At 44.7% G+C, this 17162-nt stretch overlaps 2 protein-coding genes across 5 annotated transcripts in view; both read right to left on the bottom strand.

Moving 5' to 3' along the window:
* Positions 1-10858, bottom strand: part of CLCC1 (chloride channel CLIC like 1) — a 28840-nt gene extending 17982 nt beyond the window's left edge. The window contains exon 1 of the mRNA XM_054565083.1: positions 10717-10858. The gene's annotated coding sequence lies outside the window, so the exon portion shown is untranslated. The remainder of the gene's footprint in view (positions 1-10716) is intronic.
* A 2274-nt stretch (positions 10859-13132) lies between these two features.
* Positions 13133-17162, bottom strand: part of WDR47 (WD repeat domain 47) — a 43887-nt gene continuing 39857 nt past the window's right edge. For all 4 annotated transcript variants that reach the window (XM_054565013.1, XM_054565016.1, XM_054565015.1 and 1 more), the window contains 2 exons: positions 15948-16166; positions 13133-14578 (listed from right to left, as the gene is read on the bottom strand). In XM_054565013.1, the coding sequence (XP_054420988.1) occupies positions 14436-14578; positions 15948-16166 (362 nt within the window). In that variant the 3' untranslated portion in view covers positions 13133-14435. The remainder of the gene's footprint in view (positions 14579-15947; positions 16167-17162) is intronic.

Raw genomic sequence — 17162 nt, 5'->3', positions numbered from 1 at the left:
AATGGGAAATATGAAAGGTGCAAAATTAAGATTCAGACTCCGGTAGAGATGGCGGAGTAAGTAAATGCTGTGCTCGCCTCCTGCCGTAACCACATTAGTATCACAACTGAACTACGGAACCATCAGGAACCACCTGCAGGCGGCGCTCTCGCCGGGTGCGCTGGCGCCTCTCCCTCTTTTCTTCTCTCAAAGTCTGTAGCTTTGCTTTGCTTTCTCCAAAGCTTCAAGGTCCCTCCTTTTGCCCCTATAACTTGTTTCCTGAGCCACACAGCCCGGCTGGCTCACCTCTTCTACCTGTTACTTTCTAAACACTTTCACTTGTTAAAATAAAAAACACCTGCAGACTAGCTGAACAGAAGTCCTTTCATTATGGCTATAAAGAGGCCACATTGAGATTGATGGGCAAGGTAGAGACACCCCCCTCACAAACTGTAGCAATTAAGAAAGCGGGAGTGGGGGGGACCTTGGCTGTGAAGGTCCCCTCTGAGGAGTGAGGGGTCCCAGCCCACACCTGGCTCCCTACGCCAGGGCTTTAGTGCTGGGAAGAGGAAACCCCATAATGTGGCTGTGAAAACCAGAGGGGACTGCATCTGAGAAAGTTAAGAGGCTGCTGGCCCTGAGGTGTGTCTCGGTGGTTTGAGCATCGTCCCACAACCCGGAAGGCTGCTGATTCAATTCCGGGCCAGGGCACATGCCTGGGTTGTGGGCCAGGTTCCCAGGCAAGAAGCAACTAACCGATCAATGTTTCTATTGCACATTAATGTTTCTCTCTCCCTCTGTTTTTCCCTCCCTAAATAATAAATAAAATCTTAAAAACAAAAACAAAACACACAAGGGGCTGCTGGAGGCCTGGATGTTCCTCTTGAGGAGCCCAAGCACAAACCCGCTGGCTTGCAGACTCGCTCGCTCTGGGCACAGTGCGGGCGCGGTGCAGGCGCGGGAGCTGGGAGACCACAGGAACACGTAGGGAGGAATGGAGTTGTCTGGCATCCGGGTGAGGATGGACGCACTGGCAGGAGCGACCGCTACTCCTTCTCCGAGCCCTCCCCTCACTCGGCAGGTGCAAGAGGTGCCAAATCTGAATGCTGCATCAGCCTGCCCAACAATATCTGCCCGCCCTGGCGATTCCGAGGCCCGCCCCACCCTACTCACACCTGGCCCCCACCACTCTTCCCCGCCGGCAGCCTGCCTCAGCCCTCCCTGTGAACTTTCCTAACACACCTCAAAGGTCCACAAACACCAAACATGTAATGACTGGCCATTACTTTTTTTTTTAAATATTCTATATTACCATAATTAGTTTCCAGTGTAGAGCATAGTACTGGGTTGGCCAAAAAGTCTTACATTTTTTCCTTACAATGGCTTTAGTAGTGCTTAGTTATCTTTAACTTCATTTGAAACAATTTTATTAGATTGCATTGTGACAGCTCTCATATCAGTGTGCATTTAAAAAAAAAAACTTACCAAATGGGTGAATTTTTGTGCACTCATTTTAATATTGAAAATGGAAGAAAATAATGCATCATTTTTGGCATATTATGCTTTATTATCTCAAGAAAGGTAAAACACAACTAAAATGCAAAATCAAGCAAGCAAGCAAGCAAGCTTTGTGCTGTGTATGGAGAAGGTGCTGTGACTGATTGAACGTGTCAAAAGTGGTTTGCGAAGTTTCTTGGTACTGTTGACATTTTGGCCAAATAATTCTGTGCTGTGGGGCTGCCTTGTGCCTTGGAAGGTGTTACGCAGCACCCCGGGCCTCTACCCACTAGAAGCCAATAGCGGGAGACAGCCAACTTACTCAAAATATCCAAATCAATAAAAATTATTGGTGACAATGAAAAATGTGTCCTTTATTTTACAGAAAAAACTAAACAGGCTTTTTGGCCAACACAATAGTTAGACAATTATATACTTTACAAAGTGTTCCCCATGGTATTTCCTGTACCCACCTGGTACTGTACATAGATATTACAATATTATTGACCATATTCCCTATGCTATACTATGTCTAACTAAGTGACCCCAAACTTGGCACAAGTGGCAGCCAATATTAACATGCATTGTAATTCCCATAAACTAGCTCCCAGCCTGGCATAAGTGCAAGCTAGTGCTGGCCTGGAACGAAACTTCAGCCAAGCAGCCACAAACCTGACTGGTACAAATGGCGGGTGGCCTCAGCAAACATGGTGGTGCCAACCAGAGGGCCCCACGCCCAGCACTAGCAGCGGCTCCGCCTGCCTCGCAGCACAGCCTCTCACAGGTACCTCCAAGAACAGCACAAGCAGCAGCCGACCACAGATCAGTCTGTCGCACCCACCAGGTGGCCTCAGGCCAGGCACAAATGGCGGCCGACCTGGGCCTGCACCAGCACCCCTCCCAAGAGCCCCTAGAACCTGCAGGCCCAGAGGCTGGCTCCGGACTACACCAGAGCACCACCCAACCAGCTCCACAATGACACTCGAAAGGCACCAGAGCCCTGGTGAAAGTGGCTCCTGCCCACGGGGTCAGCCTGCCCGCAACGGCTTCGCGGCTACACTCGTAGCAGCCCCTCACAGCCAGCCAGCTTGAGGGTCAATCACACCCACCGCTGTGCCAACAGCAGCCAAGGCTCAACTACGACAGGAGGGCACACACAAGCCACACTCCTGAAGCACCAGGCGCAGGTGACCAGAGAGAATGTGCCACTTGGCCCTGCAGGACACCTACTACGTAAGGCCACCCTACCAAGCCTGAGAGATGTAGCAGATCTACCTAACACAGAAACAAACACAAGGAGCCAGCCAAAACAAGGAAACAAAGAAACACGTTGCAAGTGAAAGACCAGGACAAAACGCCAGAAAAAGAACTAAACAAAATGAAGACAACCTACCAGACACTGAGCTCAAAACACTGGCAATAAGGATGCTCAATGAACCTAGGGAAGAATAGACGAACTCAGTGAGAACCTCAACACAGAGAGAAACCATAAAAAAGTCAGAAATGTAAAATACAATAACAAATGAAGGCTACATTAGAGGGACTAAACAGATGACCAGATGCAGCGGAAGATCATATCAGTGATCTGCAAGACAAGGTAGCTGAAAACACCCAACTGGAAAAGCAAAAGGAAAAGCACAAAGAAAAACAGATTTTAAAAAACGAGGCTAGTTTAAGAAACCTCTGGGACACTATCAAGTGTACCAACATTCACATCATAGGGCACCTGGAGGAAAAGAGCGCACGCATGGGATTGAAAACCTACCTGAACAAATAACGACTTAAAATTTCCCTAATTTGCTGAAGGAAATAGACATGCAAGTCCAATAAGCACAGAAACTCCCAAACATGAACCCAAAGAGGCTCAATGCAAGACACATCATAATTAAAATGCCAAAGGTTAAAGACAAAGAGAATCTTAAAAATAGCAAGGAAAAACAGGTAGTTACATACAAGAGAGCTCCCAAAAGACTGTCAGCTGATTATTTAATAGAAACTTTGCAGGCCAAGGAGGGAGTGGCATGAAATATTCAAAATAATGAAAGCAAAGCCCTAAAATGATGGTTACCCAGCAAGGGAATCAATTAAAATCAAAGGAGATAAAGAGTTTCCCAGACAAAAGGAGTTCATCACCACTAAACCAGTGTTACAAGAAATGTTAGGGGACTTCATTAAGTAAAAAAGATCGAAATATGAACAAGAAAATATAGGAAAGAAAAAATTCACACCGACAAAGGCAAACACTTAGTAAAAGCACTGGATCAACCAACTATAGAGTTAGTACGAAGATTAAAAGAAAAAGCAAATAATGTGTAAATATAACACTAAATTGCAGGATACACACAAACACACAAAGTAAAAAGTGACAAAAATATAAACGGAAATGGTGAGTAAATATTGTAGGGATTTTAGAATGTGCTCAAACTTAAGCAAAGATCAACTTAAAAGACTACTTATAAACGTAGCTTGGTATATATGAAGCACATGGTAACCACAAACCAAAACATTCAAGAAATAAAGGGAAAGGAAACTAAATACAATACTATAGGAAGTCATCAACATACAAGATAACAGAGCAAGAAAATCTGGGGGAAAATGGAGAATCACAAAACAATCTGAAAACAATTCATAAAATGGGAAAAACTATATACCTATCAATAATTTTTTAAAATGTAAATAGACTAAATGCTCCGAAGACCCAGGGTGACCGAATGGATTAAAAAACAAGACCCCTACGTATAGTGCCTACAACAGACCCACTTTAGACAGAGGACAAACAGACTGAAAGGGACGGGGGTGGGCAGGCACCCCTCCCCCAACCTACCATACGTAGAGCCCCTGCCCTTGACAGTATTGTGGCCCCACCCCCAAGCTCAGGTGTGCAGTACTGCAGCCCTCACCCCAAACTCCTGTGTGCAGCGCCTGCCCGCCTGGCCCACCTCTACCTTATTTCAGAGTCCTGGCTGAGCGCCGGCCGGGCAACACCACAGTACAGCCCTCTCGGAGGGCCTGTAAACAAACCAGCCCCGGCCGCTGGTGGACCCCAGGCAACCTGTTCCTACAACCAGAGCCTATTAAGAGACTGCGGGGGGGGGGGGGGGGGAGAAGAAAGGAAAGTAATAGAAAACATATTTTATGAAAACAGAAACAAAAACTAAACCTGGGGTAGAATTACTTGTATCAGATAAAATAGACATTACAACAAGGGCTGTGACAGGAGACAAAGAAGGAAAATTCATAATGATTTAAAAAAATCCAACAAGAGGATACAACTCTTACAAACATCTATGCACCCAACATAGGAGCACCTAAATATATAAAGCATATACTGACAGGTATAAAGGGAGAGAGCAACAGTAGTAAAAGGTGACTTTTAAAACCCATTGCCCATCAATGCACAGGTCAACCAGAGCAACACCAGCAAGGAAACAGTAGCCTTAAATGACGCACCAGAACACAGAGGTCACTGATATTTTTAGCACGTGTCACCCAGAAGCAGTAAAAATATACATTCTTTTCAAATGCACATTCAACATTTTTCAGGATAGACCACGTCAGGCCACAAAGCAAGTTTCAATAAATTTAAGAAGACTGAAATCCTTTTCAGCATCTTCTCTGATCAAAATAGTATGAATTCAGAAATCAATTACAAGAACACTGAAAAACACAGAAACACATGGAGGCTAAAAAACAAGCTACTATACAGTGAATGGGTCAAGGACATCAAGGAAGAAATCAAAAGATACCTTGAGACAAGTGAAAATGAAAACACAACCCCAAATCTATGAAACACAACCAAAGCAGTTCTACAAAGAGAATTTAGAGCAATACAGACCTACCTCAAGAAGAAACAAAAATTTAGCCCTGCCTGGCGTGGCTCTGTGGACTGAGTGTTGCCCTGCGAACCAAAAGGTCACCAGTTCGATTCCCAGTCAGGGCCCAAGCCTGGGTTTCCAGCCAGGTCCCCAGTTCATGGTGTGCGAGAGGCAACCTATTAATGTTTCTCTTGCATATTCATGTTTCTCTCCCTCTTTCCCGCTCCCTTCCCCCTTCTCTAAAACATAATAAAATCTTTAAAAAAAATTTAAATACACAACCTAAACTTCCTCCTATGGGAACTAAAAGATGAATAACAATAAAAATTCAAAGTGATTAGAAAAGAAATAATAAAGATCAGAGGAGAAATAAATGAAATAATCTCAAAAAAAAAGTACATAAGATCCATGAAATCAAGAGTTGCTTCTTTGAAAAAATGAACAAAATTCGTAAAGCTTTAGCCAGAGTCACAAAGAAAAATAGGGGATCCAAATAAATAAAATCAGAAATGAAAGAAGGGAACTGAAAATCAACTTCACAGAAATACAAAGGAATCTTGTATCTGGAATCTAAAATAACAAACAAAACAGAAACACACACCTAGATACAGAGAACTGATGGTTGCCAGATGGAGAAGATGGTTGAAAAAGAGGAAAGGATTAAGATTTACAAATTGACAGTTACGAAAACAGTCACAGGGATGTAAATTACAGCATAGGAAACAGAGTAAAAAATACTGTCATAACTTTATATGATGTCAGGTGGGTACTAGGCTTATATGGATGATCAATTCATAAGTTATAGAAATGTCCAATCACTATGTTGTACACCTGACATACAATATGTGTCAACTGGAATTTAAAACTTTTTTAAAATTTTAAAATTATGATTCAAATGAGGTGACTGCACTCTCACACCACCAAGAAAAAATAACCTGCTCCATCTAAGCCTCTACATGAACACCGTCAAGTTGCTTCAACACTTAACGACCTCCTGTATTCAATGCTGCCCGGTGTGGTAGCGGCTAGCCCTGTGTAGCTATTGAGCAGTTGAAGTTCCATGTGTGAGAATGAGGAACTGAATGTGTTAGTTTACTTAATTTTAATTGATTTAAATGTAAGCAGCCACATGGGTCTAGTGGCTACTAGACTGCACAACGTTAATATAGAAGATTTTCAGCATCTTCTGTTGGACAGCCTGTTCTATACCTATTAAAGCTAAGGATCGGGTAAGGCAATTTCAAGATGAGAAAGCCTTGGGTTCTGCCCATAAATGGCTTACAGTCTAATTGTAGAAATAAAAGTAACTCCAGGTTAAACTATACTCCTGCTCTGTGTGTCCAGTGTGTTTATTCCTCTGGGACAACTACCTCTCTCCCCGCTTCTGAAATTACCTCCTCATTGGTCTGTCTCTTCAGTTAGCACAGTGGCGTTCCAGCTGGGCTGTGCAGCAGAATCACCTGTAAAGCTTCTAGAACTCCCACCCGCCTGGCTAAATCACAGTCCAACTAAATCAGAACCTTCAGGGCTGGGACCCACACTGGGATTGTGAAAGCTCCCCAGGCAGTTCCAACATGCACTGAAGGTAGAAAACCTCTGGCCTGTATTGCGAGCTTTTAGGAGAAAGGTGACGTCTTATTCAACTCTGAGGTCCCCTTCCCGATGACCTCTCCATCTTGTCCCCTGCGTGTCGCCAAGCCCAGCGCCTACCCAGCGGCTGGCGCATGGAAGACAGTAAGTGGCAGGGGTGGCAGGACAGACAGGCTGATGGTGAGGTAGGCTGGGGTGACACTGCCAAAGGGAAAAGCTTGACCGACTGACTTCATCTGCTCTCAAGGGTGACGGGAGCCACACGTTGGAAGGGGACAGCAGCATTAAGTGTGCGGAGTGTGAAAAAAACGCACCCAGAGGGCCCAGCAGGAGACTGAAGCAGAAAAAGAGTGTGGGTCTGAAAGAGTGCTGGCAATGAGGCCAGAGGAACACAGGTGACTCACCGTGAAGGTGAGTTCTACAGACCTCAGCAACTGAGCACACGGGAAAGGAAAGAAACAATGACAAACATGACTCCAGGGTTTCAAGGTCCACCACCACCACCCGTGACAGGGATGTCATTAACCTAAAAAACATACGACCCCTGGCTGGTGAGGCTCAGCTGGTTGGAGCATCAGCCGATAAACTGAAAGGTCATGGGTTCGATTCCCAGTCAGGGCACATGCCTAGCTGGTGGGTTCAGCCCCTGGTCAGGGTGCCCCTGAGAGGCAACAGATTGATGTTTCTCTCCCCCTACCCCACCCCAAAATCAATGTCCTCAAGTGAGGGTTAAAAAAAAAAGAAAAAGAAACTCAGAATGAGAATGTAGTTTTGGGAAAAATTTTAGAAGTCATTTGTTCAACATTTACTAAATACATACTGGACAGGGCACCCTCTTAAGTGACAGGGATACAAAAAAACGACACCAGCAGTCTTCTAAGCAGTTAAAAAACTAAGTAGGTGACAGAGCAAGTGTCTAAACCAAGCAGAGGCTCTCAAAAGATGGCAGGTATGAAATCGAGGCTGCAGGAAAGGCTTTTCATAGGCAACACAGGTTTAAACTACTTCATCGACAGAAATACTTGAGGAGGGACGGAAATAAAGGTCGTAAAGCACGAAGAGCAGCAGCTGACAAGGTCATGTTACTACTACACGGCATCAAGCGGGCCGTGACATAGCCACTAGAAAGCCCCAAGTGTCACTGTGAGGAACGAGGTTGGAGGTTTGGAAGAACAGCACTATAGGGGGCACTTTACCAGGGGAGGTCACTCAAAAGCCTGTCAAGCAGTTGTGTTTTGACCATGACCCCCACAAAGTCATGCTACTGGCAACCGTATCACATTCTCAATAATGAACAGAAGAGGGAGAGCTTTCTACAGGGCTAGGTTCAGCAAGGCACAAACGACGCGAGACCAGGAGGTGAGGCCCGTTAGTGGAGTCAGCTGCAAATTCAAGCCCTCCTGCCAAAGCCCCACCGTCACAGATTTAAGGCTGGAACTCCTTGCAGAATCTTACAATTAATCTCACACTTCCTCCATACAAGGCTTTATCTAAACCTGTTAACAAACAGGACCTTGCTAACACACAGATTCTGGTTAAGTCTAAGGTGGGCCTGAAAGTCTGCATTTCCCGAGGCTCCGAGCGATGGCGGAGACGCCAGCCCAGCCGACAACAGCACTCTGGGAAGCATTAAGGACCAGGAACCACCGTGCGCTGCGTCGGCTGGATCGCAGCACCTGTGATTCTAACACTTACTAGCAGTGGTCTCTCTCCCCTAGCTCCCGTTTATCATTTTTTTCTTTATTTTTAAAAATATTTTATTTACTTATTTATAAAGAGAGACAAAGGGAGGGAGAAAGAAAGGGAAGGAGAGAAACATCAATGTGTGGCTGCCTCTCACACGCCCCCTACTGCAGACCTGGCCTGCAATCCAGGCACCTGCCTGACTGTGAATCGAACTGGTGACCCTTTGGTTCACAGGCCGGCACTCAATCCACTGAGACACACCAGCCGGTGCCCTTTTTTTAAAAAAATCATTTTTTCATCCATGTCAGGCTTTACAATATCCAAATTATAATAGTAGCGAGTCTTTTATTACTATGTGCCAAACACTGCTTCATGCATTCATTCATTCGTTTAAGCCTCACAAGAACTCTTGGAAGTAGTACTGTTGTTACCTTCATTTCATACAGGAGGAAAACAAGGTGCCCAAGGTCACTCAACTAGTAAGTGACAGTGACTCAGGATATGAGAAGCCAGGGTAGTTCCTTGACAGGTGAAATACAGGAAACTGAAACAAAATACTTAAACAAGGCCAAAAGATTTGGGCAATTTACAGTCAGCTAATGAATCATCAGGTTTTATCTTCACTAACCAAGGACACTTAGGAGCAAATAAATGGTATACACATTCCAGACTGTCCTGAGACAAAGCCGCCCAGGTTGGGGTCCGGATTCAACGCCCTTCTTTAAATTGAAACTAACCAGAAAATAACCCCTGACCCCACTATGCACACATCCTGATAAATCACCATAGTGAAGGGCACACCTGGAAAGCTAAGGAACGTTCTGTTCAGACCTTTCCCTGAGGACTCCCCAAGGATCCCGGCTGGGCAAAGAAAGAATCCAAGCCCCACGACCAAGCAGCCACCGACGGCGCTCTCACTAGAACAGGCCCAGCCTCCCCTCTCTGCTGTCTTCCTTCTCGACTCTAAGGGACCCCCCGGGGCTGCAACCAGGGGAGCAGTGGGCAGAGGCAGCTCTGCCAGGGCTTACCCCCTGGACCTGCCTCAGCTTTCTCGGGTTTCTTCCTCTACTGCAAGCCCTTCATTTCACTGCCCCCAGCTGTAGTAAACATGCTCTCAAAATCACCTGGACTCCTGGTATGAAACCTTTCTACACCAAGTCAAGAACCCACCCACTACCAGCTCAGGGCCCAAAGCAGCTCCGCTCTGGGTCCAGTCCTCGTCTGGTAACAACTGGACCCAGATTGGCTCTACGTACACTGCCTCTCGGGGGCATGACGCTAGTGGCTAGACAGGGGCAAAGGGGAGACACTCCTCGACCCACAAGCCTACACAGTGGGAAACGCCCAGAGTGACCTGGGACCTGAGCTACCAGACTGGGGAGCGACCAAGAAAGGCTGAGGTCTCCAGGGAGACTGCCAGCTACTGGGGGGATCAAGCAGAAAGGAAAAGGATCTTATTCCAATAAATTTACATGTTCAGTGAGAAACACAAGGCTAACGTGGATAGTGGGTCAAATTCCGCACCAGCCCAGCACGGCCTGGACGTCTGGGTTCTGGAGTTCAGTGCGCGTGCGCACATGCGGTTTCCTGGGGCCTCGGCTGGAACGCTCGGGCGCGAGTCTAACCAGCTCCCAGGTGAAGGCGCTGATGATGATGAAGCGGCCCCGGGACCCCGCTTTCATCACCTCCGTCGGTGAACACCTCACTGATTGGTCACCACCCGCTCGTGAAACATGCATCTCCAACTTTTGACACTCACATTAGATGAGTTTTTCAAAATGCACCACCAACAAATCCGGGCACTTCAGAGAACGGTATTTGTTCAAATGCTGCGTAAAGTTTTCAGAGACAACGAAATTCTAACAAAGTCAACGTTCGTCCCGGTCGGCTACGCACTCGCTCGCCCCGCTTCCCTAGGCCGCTCTTTGGACAGCGAAGTGCAGCGGAGCTCCGGAGATGAGGCGACCCGCTGGCCGCGGAGGAGAAGGCGCGGTGGCTCTCCCGCCCGGGAAGACTCAGCGCTCCGAACTACCCGCAAGCCCGGGAGCGCGCGGCCTCCCCGCCGCCCGCGGAACCAGCCGGGACCCGACCCCACAGCCCCGCAACGCCGCCCACGGTCCGCCTGCCGCACAAACACAGCGACACTTACGTCCGCAGTCGCCCGTGAGCCTCTTCACGAAGACAGATACCCGCCGGGAAGGCCCAGGAGGGTGGAGAACCGCCCTCTAGACACCCCAAGAGCTCCCGAGGACGCCGAGCGTCCGGCGCGCCCTCAACGACTCGCTCCGCCCGCAGCTGTGCGTCCTTCCCGGGCGCGCCACTGATTGGCTCGCCTAGGGGGCGGGGCCAGCTCCTGTGGGCTGGATTTCCGCCCGGGGCTTTTCTTCTCATTGGTAGAACTCCGCAAATAACAACTCACACCGAAGCCAAATACGGAAAACAGATACGAGGCGTATTTTTTAGGTCTTGACTTATTTCATAACTGTGGATGTGTAACATTTGCAATAAAACCCAGAAACCTATTTTGAGCATATTATAAATGGAATATGATGAATAGAAACAATTGTCTCATGGGACAGGGCAGAGGGATTGCTTTCTTTTTGTCTTTATCTGCTGGCCTTGCAATCTCAGGAATCTAAAGAGAAAAGGCCGAGTTTTACCCACTAGGAGAGGATGAGAGATGTACACAAGCCTTTGGCAACAAATTTTAAAGTGGCTCAAAATTTGGTATATAATGTACCTGAGTGCGCATGTTGCTTATTACAATTCTTTAATTAAAATACACCTGAAATAAACTTTTTCTTAACCACTTTTTTTCTCATCATTTAATGCACTCACACTGTTGTGCAACCGTGCTAAGTGTTAATCCACTAGCATATTCCTAAATGTTATTCCACTTAGCATAATACTCTCAAGGATCATCCATGTTGGAATGTGTCAACATTTCCTTCCTTCTTTAAGGCTGAATAATACTCCATGGTATTGTATACAAAAGTTTGTTACCCATTTATCTGTTGATGGACTCGGGTTTCCTGCACTTTTTTTGGCTATTTTGAGTAATGCTGCTATCAACATGAGTGTACAAACCTCTCTTCGAGCCCCTGCTTTCTTCTTTTTGGTACATACCCAGAAGTGAGAACACAGGATCATACGGTAGTCCTACTTTTAATTTTTTGAGGAACCGCTATACTGTTTTCCACTGTGGCTGTACCACTTTATATTCTCACCAACAGTGCACAGGAGTTCCAATTTCTTCACACCCTTTCCAGTACTTTTTTTTTTTTAGAGTGGACATTCTAATGGATATAAGATGGTCTCACGGTTTTCATTTTCATTTTCCTAATTATCAGTGGTGTCGAGCATATTTGCATGTGCTTATTGGCCATTTGTCTGTCTTCTTTGGAGAAATGTGAATGCAAGTCCTTTGCCCAATTTACAATCAGGCTCACAGTTTGGGGGAGGGGGTTGTTATTGAAGTATAGGAGTTCTTTATTCTGGATATTAACTCTTTATCAGATACGATTTGCCAATATTTTCTCCCACTTCATGGGTTGGTTTTCCACTCAGTTGATTGTATCCCTGGCTTACTACATTTAAAAAAATAGTCAAACATTTAAAAAATAATATTTGAATCAGAACCCTTAGCAGAATGTGAAGCTCCTGCCAAGGAATGAAGGACTTCTGCACCACCCTCCCATCCCCACTGTCCTTCCTGGCACCTCCAAATGGGAAAGGCCCAGAGAATACAAATACTTCAGTTCTCGTATTTTCTCTCTCACATGAACCCCCCAGAATCTATTCACCTCCATGCAGAAGACACTGTGGGGACAGAGGAAGGACACATGTAACCAGATATTTACTGCAATAGGATAACTTCTACCGCTTGTTATCTAATGCACTGCAAAATGGATTCCATAGCCCACATACAGGAGGATCTTCAAGTTTACTACTTCCTAGTGATGAAGGTGGACTCTAAAGTTTTATGAATATTTTTGCCAGGAGGCTGAGCGGGTCTATATCAAGAAATTGCCCTTTTTCCTCTTTTTAAACTTAACACTAATGACCTGCTATAATATCAAAAATGTGTAAAAGTAAGCATGAAGGAAAATTAACGATGGGGCGGCGAACATAATACAGTGCACAGATGATGTTGTAGAATTGTGCACCTGAAACCCTGTATTATTTTGTTAACCAGCATCACGCCGATAAATTCAATAAAAAGGAAAAAATAAAGGGGGTAAACAAAAAAAGAAAAGAAAGTAAAGAGGTGTGTAGCCTATTTTTCGCAGAACTCCCTTTTGCATCCCTTCTGTGTGCCTACTGAATACCCACAAGCTAATTAGGTTTCATTTCTTTCTAAGAGTACTCAATTCAACACATTTGTAGTCAGAGTTAGAATTTGTAAATATTGCCAGGCTTTATTAATCAACTTTCACAATATATTCAAGATAGGAAGCTCTCTAGACCTTGAATATAAGAGGTAGAAGATATACAAAAGTTGTGCAGATGCCAAGGGTTAAAAAGTAAATTAGTGGGAGAACTTTAGAAAGAAACTTAAGATATTGATTGTTCATCCATCAGATCACACCTCCTCCAAGTAAACTGGAAAAAATAACACTCTAAATGACAGCCACGGACGCTGAGAATAGGAATAGTTTTAGGTACCATGAGGTCTTTATTGAAATAATAGCACAGTTACACTTCTAATACCCTTTCCACTTGCATACGGTAGCTTAAAAATGCTTGCTACATACAGTGCACAGACAGTTCAATAATTAAAACCAACTCAACTGCATCTGAAATAAATAAAATAGCCTATTTAATAATTTAAAGTAAAATTACTGTACAATATGAAAATAAAGATAGATAAGTGTTAGGATCTACAATGCCATAGAAATAAAATCATTATTCTGCAGTACACAAAACAGTGCAAGAAAAAAATCCAAATAAGCTTTTGGAGTGCAAAGTTTAAAATTTCCATGTTTAAGTTATCATGCAGATATAGCATTGCAAGCCATGCTGTAGTCTATGGCGAAGTCTTCACTGTTTAGAGAAAAAGGCTGGCCAGTGAGTTGACTGTACCGTCACGTGCCGATCACGCCCCCTGCTGCTCTGCCCCTACAGTACAGTTTGGAAGGGAGGTATCTTGTTGCATTCAAAAAATTGAAATTAACAAGTTTCTGAAGCAAACATGTTTACCCTTGAAGCGTGAAACAAAATAAAGTGACAAAATAGTAATTATATCCCAGGTTAAGACAAAAGAAAAGGCCTATTCCACATAATGAACTAAGAAGCAGTTTCCCATCTATCTTTAAACTCCAGAACAATCCGCAGTGAAAACAACCATGTAGCTTTCAAGAGACATAAAATTCTGACCTCTAGCTGACAAGTGATACAATATCATGGGATTCTGAGAAAAACAAAATTAATTTCTGAACACCTATGTTTAATTAATCTGTGTAGAACTTGGTTGTGTTACACGCAATAATATGCTTAAGGTAGAGTTCAATTTCAATGTGTATACAAAACTGTTATTTCAGCAAAGACCAAGGAATGCTTTAATACTAAACTGTAAACACATCGTCCACCTTGACTTGGAGTGCACACTGACAACCTAAGAGCTTTTCCGCAGACTTTGGCAACGAGACTACACACAGCAGGTCACAGCAGCACGAGCTCACGTGGAAGACCAAAGCACTGTAGAGTAACACGCCCAACAGCTCCTACCACAGGGGTGCAAGGTCAAAGGGGCCTCCTCATGCTAAGCCGCCTTCCTGGTCAGTCTATGTCCTTCAAATCTGGAATTGTCACAACTCAGTAGTCTTAAGTCCCCGTGCTTTCTCTGCCTGGACTGACACTGGGTGTCCTCTACCCATTGTAAGTCCAGAGGGTTACAGTTCTGTCTGCAGAGGACGACAGGAAGGACAGGTCCTTGGTGTGCCACCTGCACTGAATCACTTTATCTTTGTGCTCCCCCACCACCATGATGGGGAGCTGTTTAGTGAGGTCTCCTAAATTAAAAAAGAGAAGAGATATTGATTTACAATACAAAAATAAATAAATGTAGAAGTTTCAGACTTCTTATTTTACGACGTTGCAATATAAAAATACTCAACTATATTAATACAATACACTGAAAGATTTAAACAGGGATAAATTACGGGACACTTAATTGTCAGCAGTGCTTGGCTGGCTTCCCCCTGACTTCAGTGCCACTGCATCTCGGTCTCCTCTGCAGGTTTCTCTTTTCTTTCCGACTTAAAGTTTGGCACCTCTCAGGAGTCAGCCTTCAGATTTCTTGTTCCTTTTGTCCCTCTTCCTAGGAAATTTCATCTCGTATCACGCTACTGTGACCATTTATAACTCAGGATTCACCCATGCTTCATCTCCTACCTTGACTTCTCGCCTGAGTTACAGGCTAGCATACAAATAGCTATCTGACATCTCACTCAGTTGCCTGACAGCCATCTTAAGCTTACTTTGTTTAGCCCTGACTGGTGCAGCTCAGCTGGCTGGCTGTCGTCTGCAAAGCGAAAGGTCACACGTTGATTCCGGGTCAGGGCACATGCTCGCTCACAAGAGGCAACCGATTAATGTTTCTCTGTCATGTCGATGTTTCTCTCCCTCTCTTTCTCCCTCCCTTCCCCTCTCTAAAAAAAAATTTGTTTAAAACAAAGTCATTCCCTTTGGTTGGGGTGTCATCCCCTATACCAAAAAGGTTGCAGGTTTGATTTCTGGTCAAGGCATATTCCTCGGTTGCGGGTTCGATCCCCAGTCAACTGATTGATGTTTCTCTCTCATCGATGTTTCTCTCTCTCCCTTTCTGTCTCTCTAAAATCAGTAAACATATCCTCAGGTGAGGATTAAAAAAAACCTAGTGCGTAATCTGTGTAATTATGTCTTCAGTATATAGTTTTATTTTTAAACATTCATTAAGCAAATCTATGTACAAACTGGAGACAGACAGACGAGTAAGACAGGTAACTTCCTCCTTGATGGTATGTGCCCTATTGGGGGATCAAACTCCAACCAACTGAGCCACCAGCCATGACGACACACTGTGTTTTTTAGGTAGAAGCAAAGAGTACATAAATGCATATTTTTATATCCATCATCATTGACTTCAGAACGATTCAAGGTAATAAATGTTGATTCTTTTAAATATTTTTAGAACTATTTAACAATAAAAATAAGACTATTCAATTTATTTAATAATTTGCTGTACTTCATCTCAATACAGTACCAGTAATTTGCCTAGTAAATATTTAAATCTAAAAATTGAAAATGTTTTATAGTCAATCCCACCAGAATTACAAAAAAGAAAAACCCCAAATAGAATAGAAGAGACTAAAAATAAGGAAAGAGGCCAATCTGCCTCACCTTGTAGATCTGTCACCTTTATTTTCATATCGTAGGATCCTGTTAGCAAGTAGTGGGCTCCCGGAGAGAACCGAACAGAGCGCACGTCACTGGAATGAGGGTGATAGCTCTGGACCATCCTTCCTCCTCTTATGTCATAGAGCATGCAGCTGGAGTCCTCTTGTCCTGTGGCTAAGAGACGGCCGCTGGGATCGACAGCCACGGATGCCACTGCGCTGCCTGGGTAGCAGGAGCAAAGGGGTTTCAGTGTGGAAAGCTCAGTGGAGCTAAACTGCAGCAGCTAATTCTGTCCACTGAACCCCACACGGAAAACGTGATGCAGCTCACGCACACTGCTCAGCTATGGAAAAAGCCAAATTAACAGTCAACCAATAAACACTTGCATCCTTTTTAGGGTCAAGGTATGAAGCAAGATTCTGAGAGAAAGGAGAAAGTCCATTTCCTTGCCGTTTGGGAGAACCCCCCCACCCCCGGGAAGCACTGCCTGCAGCGCCCTGGATGAGCCGCTTTGCCTAGTGCTGGGGCGTGTCCCGGTGTCGTCCCATCTCAGCTCCCATCCTGGCTGAGGGAACAAGGGAGGAAGTAACAAAATATATTTTAGGGCACAGTGTAGGAAACGTCTCTGAGTAACGTATGACGAACTGCCAATAGGAACCACAGAGATCGTGAGCTCTAGGTCCACAGGCTGAGCCCTGACTGTGGCCCAGGCACCGCCCACAGGGCGAGCCTGCTCCCGAGGCGCTGCAAAAACAGTTCCCAGAGGGTGAAAAAACCTTAACCATTGACAGCGGCTCGCAGCCGTGCAAAGCTCCACTCTGCCCATCAAAATCTTATTCCTTAGTATTTAATGCCTCTGCTTAGGAAAAAATTTTAGTTTTTCTCCTTGGCAGAAGAAATAATGAAAATAAGGTTGAGGAACACTGCTCTAGACCAACATAGCCTGGGAAGACTTCACAGAAAAAAGGAATAGAAATTAGATCTTTAAGAGTAATAAACAGTATGCGGGGGTGGGGAATATGTGTGTGTATGTATTGCACACATAAGTAATTAAAAATAATCATTGCTCAAAATTTTTATAAAGAAGAGGGCTATTACGGTCAGGAAGGATTACATAAATAGAAACACAGAGAAAGTATGAAAGTGTTTAAGGACAGGAAGCTTAGTTTGGTTGGAGCGACTTGGTTTAACAAGTTCACATAAAAGGGAGCTTGGAGC

Source organism: Pteronotus mesoamericanus, unplaced genomic scaffold, assembly GCF_021234165.1.
Source record: "Pteronotus mesoamericanus isolate MK-2021 breed Mesoamerican mustached bat unplaced genomic scaffold, CSHL_Meso_final scaffold_99, whole genome shotgun sequence".
Classification (NCBI taxonomy): domain Eukaryota; kingdom Metazoa; phylum Chordata; class Mammalia; order Chiroptera; family Mormoopidae; genus Pteronotus; species Pteronotus mesoamericanus.
The sequence above is the reverse complement of the archived record's forward strand: the minus strand, read 5'-3'. Positions and strand labels throughout refer to the sequence as shown.